At 39.2% G+C, this 15,081-nt stretch overlaps 1 protein-coding gene across 6 annotated transcripts in view; it reads right to left on the minus strand.

Moving 5' to 3' along the window:
- LOC128700396 (dynein regulatory complex subunit 2) overlaps positions 1-992 on the minus strand; it is a 55,396-nt gene extending 54,404 nt beyond the window's left edge. For 5 of the 6 annotated variants that reach the window (XM_053793597.2, XM_053793598.2, XM_053793595.2 and 2 more), the window contains exons 1-2: positions 638-992; positions 92-258 (exon numbers count right to left, since the gene is read on the minus strand). In XM_053793597.2, coding sequence (XP_053649572.1) covers positions 92-238 — 147 coding nt within the window. In that variant the 5' untranslated portion in view covers positions 239-258; positions 638-992. Of the gene's footprint in view, positions 1-91; positions 259-633 lie in introns of all 6 variants that reach the window. The other variant, XM_053793596.2, reaches the window with a different exon arrangement.
- Positions 993-15,081: the final 14,089 nt, after the last annotated feature.

Genomic DNA, 15,081 nt, shown 5'->3' on the forward strand with positions numbered 1-15,081 from the left:
AAAAAAAATATCCGTGTTTTAAGTTTTTTTGGGATTATATTACTGAAGATCACAAACATACATGTCAAATACCATGCAGCAAGCATTTCACCTTAAGAAAGCAGGCAAGAAGTTCCTCCTTGCGTCTGTTTGTCTCAGCTTCTTGTGCTGCTCGACGGTCCAGGTACTGCTGACGCTGTTCTACTGTCATCCTCGATAACTTGTCTCCCTTCCCTTTGCCTTTCTTCTTGGGTGCCATCACTCTTGCCTTACGTCTTTCTTTGATGAGGAGAGAGAAAGTAAGAACAAGGTCATGTTTCAAAGGACATGTCAGCTTGCTGTTTCTCTTACTTTAAAGCATCTGCCTTTTACTTGTATTTCTTATTAAGCACCTACCATTCTAATTTTATCTTTCTAGTGTTATTGTGTATGCATGTGTACTTGTGCGTGCGTGAATGAGTAATATAGACCGAGAGAAAGGTTTTAGTGGATTAGATGGTGCATAGGTTTTGAAATTCCATTTACATGTACCTATTTCTAGGTACAGAAGTAATGCTATGCTTGTGGGAGCTTCATTAAGCTAAGTTTCACTTCTTACTATTTACACAAAATATTTCTTTGTACTACATACATTGTAAGATTCAAACTAATTACTTGCCGAAATCCGCCAAGCAGTGTTGTATTAACTTCCCTCTTGTGTTCTAGTCTCCTGTGTTGGATCTGACTTCTGTTGCACCTTTGTAATTAAAGCTGTTGTTTATGTTAAGTGTCCTGCATAAATCAAATATAAAAAGTCATGGCTTAATTATTGGGTTATATTAGGGTCAGTTGTACATAATTTATATAAAACCACTTTAAAGTTTGAAAACGTCACCACTAGCAGCTGGTGCAACTGTTAGTCAAGGAGATACAGCTGTGTTAGTCAAGGAGATACAGCTGTGTTAGTCAAGGAGATACAGCTGTGTTAGTCAAGGAGATACAGCTGTGTTAGTCAACTACTATAATCAAGGAGGAAGAGCTAAACCCGGAGGATTATACAGCGCCTGGGGGGGGATGTGGAAGGCATTCAGGCTTAATTCGGGGAACTGGGGCACATCCAATTCCCTAAATCAAGAGCCCCTCACCAACATCAAGGAACCTTCCTTGAGGGGTGTGTTAGTCAAGGAGACTCAGATGTGTTAGTCCTGGTTGCCATAGCAACCGTCTACGTTGCTATGCTAAACGTCATAAGTTTACTGACGAGTGACGTCATTAAGATTTTATTTCATCTAAATATACATTGAAGCTACAATGGATGGGTTTGTAGTTTAATTAAATATTGATTACAATTATCAGAATACATTTTGCATACTGTACTGAGGTCAGCATGATACCAACAAAAAGCTGCATTAAGAATAATCACTAAATCCCATCCCTGGCAACACACCCCCCACTCTTCATAGATCTAAACTTACTCCCTGTTCAGTACATCCACATTTACTACTGTGCAATCTACATCTACAGGACCTTAAACTCCAATATCAACCTTGACCTAAAACGCTTTCTTGATAGTTGTGACAGAACCCACAGGCATAACACCAGACACAAACATCTCTACGACATTCCCCATGTCCGACTAAACCTTTACAAAAATTCAATGTAAGTCAAAGGCCCTAAAATCTGGAACACCCTACCTGAGAACTCTAGAACTGCAGACACATTCATCACCTTCAAAACTACCATTAAAAAACATCTTATCTCCCTGATACACCCTGTCAACTAACTACACGAATACCACCTGGTGGTTCACACTTACACTCGCTCACCCATTTGACCATAAACAGAAATATCAATCTCAATCTTAAAATAATGAATCTTAACTAGTCATAAGTTGGCCTGTGATACTCCAATACTGAAACTATGTACTGTGCCAAAACAAAAGCATTCACATTGCTAAACTCACAAACTAGTATTTAGTCACTTAGCCATAATACCAACTTACCTCATAATTTGTAATATTTTAAACTTAAGATTTAATCTAAGTCTGCCCGAAATGCCTAGCCATGCTAGGTGTTCTAGTGGTACACTCTGTAATTATTATTTTGCTACATGTAAACCACACAATAACCAAATTCTGTAAACTCAGCATTGTAATCCTTATAGAGAATAAACTTTGAAGATTGAAGAAAATGACGATGTGCTCTCCTTCATTCACTGAGAACCAGAGGAAGCTCCAGGTGGTCAGGTTCTGCAGGCAGGTTCCTTTGTGCTGTGATGGGATCTTCATCTAAGGAATTAGACCTGTGTTTCCCTTCCTTGGATCGAATTTGAATGCCTCTCATTCTCCCAGGTGCATAACCCCTACAGATTTAGCTCTACCTGGAGGGTATTTTAGGGATCAACGCCCCCCCAGGCATCGTGGCCTTATCAACCAGGCTGTTATTGCTGGCCACACATAGTTCAATATACGAACCACAGCCCAGTAGATCCGGCACTGACTTTAGGCATCTGTCCAGCTCCCTCTTGAAGTCAGCCAGGGATCTGTTGGTAATTCCCCTTATGGCTTGTAGGAGACTGTTGAACAGCTCTCCCCATAAATGTAGTAAAATGTTTCGACTACTGGAGTGATCACACTTTTGTGGCCATATGCCGAGTCGGAAAATAAATCATTTTAGAATACGCAGAACTTAGTGTTTGTGAATATTAAGATGTATAAGTAACAGGAGTTCAAAAGTAAGGCTTCACTTAGATGATGCAGCTCAGTTTTGTACATGAATGGTATACCATACTGACAAGATGAAAATTAGACACATGCAACATCTGGGTACCTTTAATGTAGACGTTTCACCATCCAGTGGCTTTATCAGTACAAATTCTAGGACATAATATGAAGACAATAGAACTATACAGAAGATGAGGTAATCAGTCCCTCTGCCTTGGAGCTGGTGTGAAGAGCACCGTAGTCGTGAAGAACTGGAGCACAAGCAGGAAGGCTATGGTGCTTTTCACACCAACAGAGTAAAGTCCGAGGCAGCTACGGTGAAAAGCTCTGTTCCACAAGGCACAGTACTAGCTCCCATCTTGTTTCTCATCCTCATATCCGACATAGACAAGGATGTCAGCCACAGCACCGTGTCTTCCTTTGCAGATGACACCCGAATCTGCATGACAGTGTCTTCCATTGCAGACACTGCAAGGCTCCAGGCGGACATCAACCAAATCTTTCAGTGGGCTGCAGAAAACAATATGAAGTTCAACGATGAGAAATTTCAATTACTCAGATATGGTAAACATGAGGAAATTAAATCTTCATCAGAGTACAAAACAAATTCTGGCCACGAAATAGAGCGAAACACCAACGTCAAAGACCTGGGAGTGATTATGTCGGAGGATCTCACCTTCAAGGACCATAACATTGTATCAATCGCATCTGCTAGAAAAATGACAGGATGGATAATGAGAACCTTCAAAACTAGGGAGGCCAAGCCCATGATGACACTCTTCAGGTCACTTGTTCTATCTAGGCTGGAATATTGCTGCACTCTAACAGCACCTTTCAAGGCATGTGAAATTGCCGACCTAGAAAATGTACAGAGAACTTTCACGGCGCGCATAACGGAGATAAAACACCTCAATTACTGGGAGCGCTTGAGGTTTCTAAACCTGTATTCCCTGGAACGCAGGAGGGAGAGATACATGATTATATACACCTGGAAAATCCTAGAGGGACTAGTACCGAACTTGCACACGAAAATCACTCACTACGAAAGCAAAAGACTTGGCAGACGATGCACCATCCCCCCAATGAAAAGCAGGGGTGTCACTAGGACGTTAAGAGACCATACAATAAGTGTCAGGGGCCCGAGACTGTTCAACTGCCTCCCAGCACACATAAGGGGGATTACCAACAGACCCCTGGCAGTCTTCAAGCAGGCACTGGACAAGCACCTAAAGTCAGTTCCTGATCAGCCGGGCTGTGGCTCGTACGTTGGTTTGCGTGCAGCCAGCAGCAACAGCCTGGTTGATCAGGCGCTGATCCACCAGGAGGCCTGGTCACAGACCGGGCCGCGGGGGCGTTGACCCCCGAAACTCTCTCCAGGTAAACTCCAAGGCTAAAGGACTGATTTCCTCATCTTTTGTATATAGTTCTACGCCTGGTGTAGCTACTCCTACTTTGTAATGATGCCAGATAGTGATTTTAATGTACCTGAAAGTCGCTACAGTAGTTTATTTACGTACAGTATTGTTATAATCATAACTATGCTAAAACCATAAGGGTTATATAAGTACAGGTCCACATAAGCCCAATTATCAGTACTATCTCAGCCATAGACATACCTTGCTCACTGAGATGAATCATTTCTAACTTTGCACTTAAAGTAAGAAGTCTTACAACTCTTTTTATCACAACTACCCTCAGATGCCATTGTAACATAAAAGGAGCATACATAAAATATGTAATTACTTTAAAACACTTGAAACTTTGGAAAGTTTCCAGACATACGAGATGCAGAGCTCATGGAGGATGTAAACAAACTGAAGAGTGAATGGGAATATTTTTTTTTTCAACAAGTCGGCCGTCTCCCACCGAGGCAGGGTGACCCAAAAAGAAAGAAAATCCCCAAAAAGAAAATACTTTCATCATCATTCAACACTTTCACCTCACTCACACATAATCACTGTCTTTGCAGAGGTGCCCAGATACAACAGTTTAGAAGCATATATAACATACCCTTTCAAACTGCTAATATCCCAAACCCCTCCTTTAGAGTGCAGGCATTGTACTTTCCATTTCCAGAACTCAAATCCGCCTATATAAAAATAACCGGTTTCCCTGAATCCCTTCACTAAATATTACCCTGCTCACACTCCAACAGCTCGTCAGGTCCCAAAATCCATTCGTCTCCATTCACTCCTATCTCACACGTGCTTGCTGGAAGTCCAAGCCCCTCGCCCACAAAACCTTTACCCCCTCCCTCCAACCTTTTTGAGGATGACCCCCTACCCCACCTTCCTTCCCCTACAGATTTATACACTTTCCAAGTCATTCTACTTTGATCCATTCTCTCTAAATGACCAAACCACCTCAACAACCCCTCTTCAGCCCTCTGACTAATACTTTTAGTAACTCCACACCTCCTAAATTCCACACTCCGAATTCTCTGCATAATGTTTACACCACACATTACCCTTAGACAGGACATCTCCACTGCCTCCAGCCACCTTCTCACTGCAGCATTTGCAACCCAAGCTTCACACCCATATAAGAGTGTTGGTACCACTATACTTTCATACATTCCCTTCTTTGCCTCCATAGATAATGTTTTTTGTCTCCACATATACCTCAATACACCACTCACCTTTTTTCCTTCATCAATTCTATGGTTAACCTCATCCTTCATAAACCCATCTGCTGACAAGTCAACACCCAAATATCTGAAAACATTCACTTCTTCCATACTCCTTTCCAATGTGATATCCAGTTTTTCTTTATTTAAATCATTTGATACCCTCATCACCTTACTCTTATCTATGATCACTTCACTAACCTTTGCAACTTTTCTTTAGAATCTCTCATAACCACAGTATCATTAGCAAAAAGTAACTGTGTCAACTCCCATTTTGTATTTGATTACCCATAATTTAATCCCACCCCTCTCCCCAAAACCCTAGCATTTATTTATTGTACAACCCAATCTATAAATATATTAAACAACCATGGTGACATTACACATCCCTGTCTAAGACCTACTTTTACTGGGTAGTAACCTCCCTCTCTACTACACACCCTAACCTGAGCCTCACTATCATAAAAACTCTTTACAGCATTTAGTAACTTAATACCTATTCCAAATACTTGCAACATCTGCCACATTGCTCCCCTACCCACTCTGTTATATGCCTTTTCTAAATCCATAAATGCAATGAAAACTTCCCTACCTTTAAATAAATACTGTTCACATATATGCTTCAATGTAAACATTTATCTACACATCTCCTACCCACTCGAAAGCCTCCTTGCTCATCTGCAATCCTACTCTCTGTCTTGCCTCTAATTCTTTCAGTAATAACCCTACCATACACTTGTCCTGGTATAATCAGTAAACTTATTCCCCTATAATTTTTACAATCTCTTTAGTCCCCCTTCCCTTTATATAAAGGAACTATACATGCTCTCTGCCAATCCCTAGGTACCTTCCCCTCTTTCATACATTTATTAAACAAAAATACCAACCACTCCAGCACTATATCCCCCCTGCTTTTAACATTTCTGTCATGATCCCATCAGTTCCAGCTGCTTTACTCCCTTTCATTCTAAGTAATGCCACGTGCACGTCCCCCACACTCACATCCTGCTCTTCGTCACTCCTAGAAGATGTTATACCTCCCTGGCCAGTGCATGAAATTACCGCCTCCCTTTCTTCATTGACATTTAAAAGTTCCTCAAAATATTCCCGCCATCTACGCAATACCTCCAGCTCCCCATCAACTAACTCCCCTACTCTGTTTTTAACTGGCAAATCCATTCGTTCCCTAGGCTTTCTTAGCTTATTTATCTCACTCCAAAATTTTTTATTTTCATCAAAATTTCTTGACAGTGCCCCTCCCACTCTATCGTCTGTTCTCCTTTTACACTCTATCACCACTCTCTTCACCTTTCTTTTACTCTCCATATACTCTGCTCTTCTTATAACACTTCTGCTTTGTAAAAACCTCTCATAAGCTACCCTTTTCTCTTATCACACTCTTTACTTCATTCCACCAATCACTCCTCTTTACTTCATTCCACCAATCACTCCTCTTTCCTCCTGCACCCACCCTCCTATAGCCACAAACTTCTACTCCACATTCTAATATTGCATTTTTAAAACTATTCCAACCCTCAACACCCCCCTCCCCACTACTCATACTTGCACTTTCTACCAATAGTTGTTTATATCTCACACTAACTTCTTCCTCCCTTAGTTTATACATATTCACCTCTCTCTTACTTGCTGTTGCCATTTTCCTTTTGTCCCATCTACCTCTTACTTCAACTGTAGCTACAACTAAATAATGATCCAATATATCAGTTGCCCCTCTATTAACATGTACATGCTGAAGCCTACCCATTAACCTTTTATCCACCAATACATAATCTAACAAAGTACTTTCATTACATGCTATATCATACTTTGTATACTTATTTATCCTCTTTTTCATAAAATATGCATTACTTATTACCAAACCTCTTTCTACATATAGCTCAATTAAAGGCTCCCCATTTTCATTGACCCCTGGCACCCCAAATTTACCTACTACTCCCTGCACAACATTTTTTCCCACTTTAGCATTGAGATCCCCAACCACAGGTACTTTCTCACTTGGTTTGAAACTCTCCATGCACTCACTCAACATTTCCCAAAATTTCTCTCTCTCCTCTACACTTCTCTCTTCTCCAGGTGCATAAACACTTACTATAACCCATTTTTCACACCACATAATCCTTGAATTTATACATTTATATTCCCTCTTTTCCTGCCACAACTTATCCTTCAACATTATTATTACTCCTTTTGCTCTAAGTCTGTTTGAAACCCCTGACCTAATCCCATTTATTTCTCTCCACTGAAACTCTCCCACCCCCTTCAGCTTTGTTTCACTTAAAGCAAGGACATTCAGCTTCTTATTCATAACATCCACAATCATCTCTTTCTTATCATTCGCACAACATCCACACACATTCAAACATTCCACTTTGATGGTTTTCTTCTTTTTCTTTTTAGTAGGCTATACAGGAAAAGGGGTTTACTAGCCCATTGTTCCCGGCATTTTAGTTGACTTTTACAATATGCATAGCTTACAGGGGAATATATTTGGTTAAATTTAACTTGAGGAAGCAAAGGTCTAGTAACCTCTTCTCATGTATAAATTACTAGAGTTAAAAAGAAAAACTCTGTTTTTCTTTTTAGGTCACCTGTCTCGGTGGGGTACAGCCAGTGTTGAAAAAAAAAAAATTAACTCATGTTTCCTTTTTTGTTAAGTATCATGCTACACTTTTAATCAACTGTTATATACATGTACATTTGTTATTATTTTTTTTTTATTATCACACTGGCCGATTCCCACCAAGGCAGGGTGGCCTGAAAAAGAAAAACTTTCACCATCATTCACTCCATCACTGTCTTGCCAGAAGGGTGCTTTACACTACAGTTTTTAAACTGCAACATTAACACCCCTCCTTCAGAGTGCAGGCACTATACTTCCCATCTCCAGGACTCGAGTCCGGCCTGCCGGTTTCCCTGAACCCCTTCATAAATGTTACTTTGCTCACACTCCAACAGCACGTCAAGTATTAAAAACCATTTGTCTCCATTCACTCCTATCAAACAAGCTCACGCATGCCTGCTGGAAGTCCAAGCCCCTCGCACACAAAACCTCCTTTACCCCCTCCCTCCAACCTTTCCTAGGCCGACCCCTACCCCGCCTTCCTTCCACTACAGACTGATACACTCTTGAAGTCATTCTGTTTCGCTCCATTCTCTCTACATGTCCGAACCACCTCAACAACCCTTCCTCAGCCCTCTGGACAACAGTTTTGGTAATCCCGCACCTCCTCCTAACTTCCAAACTACGAATTCTCTGCATTATATTCACACCACACATTGCCCTCAGACATGACATCTCCACTGCCTCCAGCCTTCTCCTCGCTGCAACATTCATCACCCATGCTTCACACCCATATAAGAGCGTTGGTAAAACTATACTCTCATACATTCCCCTCTTTGCCTCCAAGGACAAAGTTCTTTGTCTCCACAGACTCCTAAGTGCACCACTCACCCTTTTCCCCTCATCAATTCTATGATTCACCTCATCTTTCATAGACCCATCCGCTGACACGTCCACTCCCAAATATCTGAATACATTTGTTATATTCATTAGAATTACTTTGACATGTAGGTGCAATTTTTTTTATGGTCTGATATGTTCTGACCTGATGAGTTGTTGGAGTGTGAGCAGGGTAATATTTTGTGAAGGGATTCAGGGAAACTGGTTAGCCGGACTTGAGTTCTGGAAATGGGAAGTACAGTGTCTGCACTTTAAAGTAAGGGTTTGGGATATTGGCAGTTTGGAGAGACATCTAAGCTATCGTCTCTGAGTGCCTCCGCAAAGACAGTGATTATGTGTGAGTGATGGTGAAAATGTTTGAATGATGACGAGTCTTTTTTTCCTTTTTGGGTTTTTCTTTCTTTTGGGGTTTTTATTTCTTTTTGGTTTACCCTGCCTCAGTGGGAAATGGCCGACATGTTAAAAAAAAATGTTCTGCTTGCTTGAAATGCACTGAATACACAGGGGCTTACCTTTGCACTACTAATTGTCATCCAATTTCGTAAAATCTATGTAACATGTAAAAATGATAAATTAGACACATGTGCAACTCTTGGGTATCTTCACTGAGGAAACGTTTCGCCACACAGTGGCTTCATCAGTCCATACGTAGGAGAAACTTAAAGAACAGGAGGAGAATGAGGTAATCAGTCCCTCAATCAGTCCATCAATCTTGAATAGGTATTCTATTCAAGATTGATGGACTGAACACATCGACTCAAGGTTGAGGGACTGATTACCTCATTCTCCTCCTGTTCTTCAAGTTTCTCCTACGTATAGACTGATGAAGCCACTGTGTGGCGAAACATTTCCTCAATGAAGATACCCAAGAGTTGCACATGTCTAATTTATCAACATGTCGGTTCTCTGAACCATTCATCTACAAACATGTAAAAATAAATTTTTTGTTATATTTATTCAGTAAGACCATGGAAAGCTCATGTTCAACACTGGTTTCACACAGTACAGCATCTATTTCTTCAAAAGAAAATAAGCATGGTACTCCATCCAGTGAAAACAGAAATAACTAATACAGCACCAGTGATATCATAAATTAATACACAATTTTATCAGTATAAAATATGCTCAAAAATTAACAAGGAAATTTTGACTTGCTAAATCATAATAACACGATTGGTTACATGATGGTCAAGTAACTCTCCACTCAGTAGATGGCTGTAGATTGTCTGTTTTATCAACTGGCTCCACTCGCACATTTTATTGCATGATTCAACATACAATTTTCACTTTTATAATAGTAATTATGATTATTATAATCAAGGGGGAGTGCTAAACCCATAGGATTATGCAGTGCTTGTGGGGAAGATATTCAGGCTTAATTCAGGGAACTGGAGCACAGATCCAATTTCCTAGATTAAAAGCCCCTCACCAACATCAAGGAACCTTCCTTGAGGGGTTTATAATAGCAAAAGGGTAGATTTTTATTATACTTTGAATTCTTTGTTTTTTGTTTGGAAAAATACCTTTCCATCATGTTGGTATTTTATACCATTTGTTTTATTTTTATTGATGCAGAAGTGTTCGGAGATGTTTATTAACAGTGAGCAGCAGACACGCAAGACATGTTTATCACTTGATGCCCCCATGCAGCGAAATCAGCTGACAATCACACAATTTATTTATTTATTTATTTATCTTATTTATAATAGTGACAAAGGAAGCTTTATATCCTACCTTAAATTCCTCGTTCTCTTGCATGTTTATGTAGAAGTGTTTGGGGACAGTTATGTACAGCAGTGGTTATGCACTGCAGTGATTATGAACCATAATGGTTATGTACCCCAGTGGTTATGTACCACAATGGTTAAGAACTGCAGCTCCAGCCTATTGATACAGCTAACAAGATAAATGACTTTGCAACCAAAGGATTAAGGCTTGCCAGTAAAATTCCAGGCACCAACATCCCCCTCATAACCTAGTTCATATCCCGCCACTATCATTCAAACAAGTGGCTCGTATCCTCTCACCCACCACTACATTATTCTTTAACAAATCACTAGAACCAGCACTTTCCTGGCATTACTCAAGACAGCAAGGGTTACACCAATTCACAAAGGTGGAGACCCAACAGATGTAAACAACTATAGGCCAATATCAAACTTGCCTTTGTTATCCAAAATTTTCGAGAAACTCGTACACAAGCAATTATACTCCTTTATAACATCACAAAGCATTTTCAACTCCTGCCAGTTTAGCTTCTGAAGAAACAAAAGAATAAATGATGCAATTATAAAAATGCTAGACTTGCTTTACACAGCACTTGAAAAAAATGAATATCCACTAGGTCTCTACTGACCTAAAGAAAGCTTTTGATACAGTAGACCACAGCATCCTACTTCACAAACTTGTTTATTATGGTATCAGAGGCCATGCACTTGCATATATATATATATATATATATATATATATATATATATATATATATATATATATATATATATATATATATATATATATATATATAGTCTTACCTTACTAACAGACAACAATACCTTTCTATTAAAGACGCAACCTCCTCAGCAAGACCTCTGGACATTGGCAAACCACAGGGAAGCATCCTTGGCCCCCCTACATAAATTACCTTCCAAATGTATTGCAACAACTTTGACCTATTCTCTTTGCTGATGATGACAACTTTTGTCATCTCCTACCCTAATCTTGCATTACTCAACTATTGTTAATGAAGAGCTCTTAAAAATATCAACCTGGATGACTACCAATAAACTTACACATAACATTTGACAAAACTTCTATATTATGTTTGGGGGCAGAGTAAGTAATGTCCAGCTAAACATTATGATTAAGAATACTCTTATTGCTTAACATAATGAGGGAATATTTCTGGGTCTGCATCAAGACAGAAACTTGAAATTCAACACCCATATCCAACACACAACAAAAAAAACAGTATAGATACTCCCCTACTTACTAACAGGTTCGGTTCGGAGCAGTCATTCATAAGTCCATTTGTTTGCAAGTCCAACATATGTGCGTATACAGTATTGTACAGTACTGTCATATATGTATGTATGAACATCAAGCAACCTTGAAGTGTACATTTTTTTTTTTTTTCAACAAGTCAGCCGTTTCCCACCGAGGCAGGGTGACCCAAAAAAAAAAGAAAGAAAATCCCCAAAAAGAAAATACTTTCATCATCATTCAACACTTTCACCACACTCGCACATTATCACTGTTTTTGCAGAGGTGCTCAGAATACAACAGTTTAGAAGCATACACATATAAAGATACACAACATATCCCTCCAAACTGCCAATATCCCAAACCCCTCCTTTAAAGTGCAGGCATTGTACTTCCCATTTCCAGGACTCAAGTCCGACTATATGAAAATAACCGGTTTCCCTGAATCCCTTCACTAAATATTACCCTGCTCACACTCCTACAGATCGTCAGGTCCCAAGTACCATTCGTCTCCATTCACTCCTATCTAACACGCTCACACACGCTTGCTGGAAGTCCAAGCCCCTTGCCCACAAAACCTCCTTTACCCCCTCTCTCCAACCCTTTCGAGGACGACCCCTACCCCGCCTTCCTTCCCCTATAGATTTATATGCTTTCCATGTCATTCTACTTTGATCCATTCTCTCTAAATGACCAAACCACCTCAACAACCCCTCTTCTGCCCTCTGACTAATACTTTTATTAACTCCACACCTTCTCCTAATTTCCACACTCCGAATTTTCTGCATAATATTTACACCACACATTGCCCTTAAACAGGACATCTCCACTGCCTCCAACCGTCTCCTCGCTGCTGCATTTACCACCCAAGCTTCACACCCATATAAGAGTGTTGGTACTACTATACTTTCATACATTCCCTTCTTTGCCTCCATAGATAACGTTTTTTGACTCCACATATACCTCAACGCACCACTCACCTTTTTTCCCTCATCAATTCTATGATTAACCTCATCCTTCATAAATCCATCCGCCGACACGTCAACTCCCAAGTATCTGAAAACATTCACTTCTTCCATACTTCTCCTCCCCAATTTGATATCCAATTTTTCTTTATCTAAATCATTTGACACCCTCATCACCTTACTCTTTTCTATGTTCACTTTCAACTTTCCACCTTTACACACATTCCCAAACTCATCCACTAACCTTTGCAATTTTTCTTTAGAATCTCCCATAAGCACAGTATCATCAGCAAAAAGTAACTGTGTCAATTCCCATTTTGAATTTGATTCCCCAAAATTTAATCCCACCCCTCTCCCGAACACCCTAGCATTTACTTCCTTTACAACCCCATCTATAAATATATTAAACAACCATGGTGACATTACACATTCCTGTCTAAGACCTACTTTTACCGAGAAGTAGTCTCCCTCTCTTCTACACACCCTAACCTTAGCCTCACTATCCTCATAAAAACTCTTTACAGCATTTAATAACTTACCACCTATTCCATATACTTGCAACATCTGCCACATTGCTTCTCTATCCACTCTATCATATGCCTTTTCTAAATCCATAGTTTTAATATATATGTGAACACAGGAAAAATGCAAAAATACATTATGTCCAATTTTGTTTCCATTGTGATGGCCTGGTGCTTCTTAGCACTACCCCTGCTTTTGTGCTTAACACCAGACATATTAGGGGTATAATAATTACAAATAACACTGAATTTACTTTTGTATTTTTCTTTTTGGGCCACCCTGCTTCGGTGGGATACGGCCAGTTTGTTGAAAGAACAACAACACTGAATTTGTGGAGAGGGCACAAGCACATGTATGAACAATGAAGCTAGAGGAACCACTATGTATTGTTTGCATCTCAGCACTTTCTGCAAATTTTTCATATCAAAAGTTTGCAACACAAATGTTTGTATGTAGGGGAGAGACTATCCAAAACAGTTGGTATCCTCTCAAAGATATGTTATTATGTACCACAAGCAGCACTACTTACATTATACTATTCACTGATCTACCCTTACCTCACCTATGCTATTTGTGCCTGGGGATCCACAACAGCAAATCACCTTAAGCCAATAATAACCCAACAAAAAGCTGCAGTATGAATGATAACACAGTCCACTGTTAGACAACCCCCTCCCCCACTCTTCAAAGACCTGAATCTACTCACTATACAAAACATTCACTCTTACTATTGTGCAACCTACATTTACAGAACAATACATTCTAATATTAATCCCGACTTGAAGCACTCTCTTGATAATAGCAACAGGACTCACAGATATAATACTAGGCACAAAAATCTCTGACATTCCCTGTGTCTGGCTAAATCTCTCTAAAATTTCAATGGACATAAAAGGGCCCAAAATCTGGAACTCTGCCAGAAATCTCCAGAACCACTGACTCAGCCAGCATTTTCAAAACTACCGTTAAAAAACACCCTCTCTCCCTAATGTATCCCAACATCAGCTAAATATGTGAAAACTATACATATATCTATATTCTCAATATCACAAACATATATAAAACAATATAATCTTATTCTCAATATCTGTAATTCTCCTATCCATTAAAACATTCATTATGTCCCCTTTATGTAAATATGCTAGAATCCTCATTACCTATAATCATATTCAAACCTGTAATTCCTTAACCAATTAAACTTGATAAAAGCTATACAGCATGAACTAATAGATATTCAATTCTCTTTTATTCACTGTAACTTCTAAATTTATATTTACAACTACCTAAGAAATTGTATAAAACCACTCAAATTGTCATTACATTATTGATCTAAAGTTAGTCTTAAGTTTTCCTGAAATGCTCTGCATATTAAGGGGCTTTCTGCATGTACACTAAATGTCATTCATATTTTACAAACAGTGTATCATGCTGAAATAAGGTATCTTATCTTATAACTCATTTGTGCAGTAAACTGCTATGGATGATCTGTTTAGTTAGCCAATGCCCCCTCATTTCATCACATGACACCACCATATTTCACTACATGATTTATTCATTTATAATAAATTACTATAATTATAATCATAATAAAGGGATAAACCCACAAGGGTCATACAGTCATTTATAATAAAACACTAATAAATTTTATCCTATCTCAAATTCCTTGTTCTCCTGCTTGTTGATAAAGAAATGTTTGGAAATGCTTATGTGATTATTGAGCAATAAACAACTGTGAGCCATCTGTTTATATTTAATCAACTGACAGTTGTGGGTCAGTCATCTGGTGAGGTTAAGAGGGTAAACAACTTTCACAAGGCCTTATAAATCT

This window comes from Cherax quadricarinatus, chromosome 71, assembly GCF_038502225.1.
Source record: "Cherax quadricarinatus isolate ZL_2023a chromosome 71, ASM3850222v1, whole genome shotgun sequence".
Taxonomy (NCBI): Eukaryota; Metazoa; Arthropoda; class Malacostraca; order Decapoda; family Parastacidae; genus Cherax; species Cherax quadricarinatus.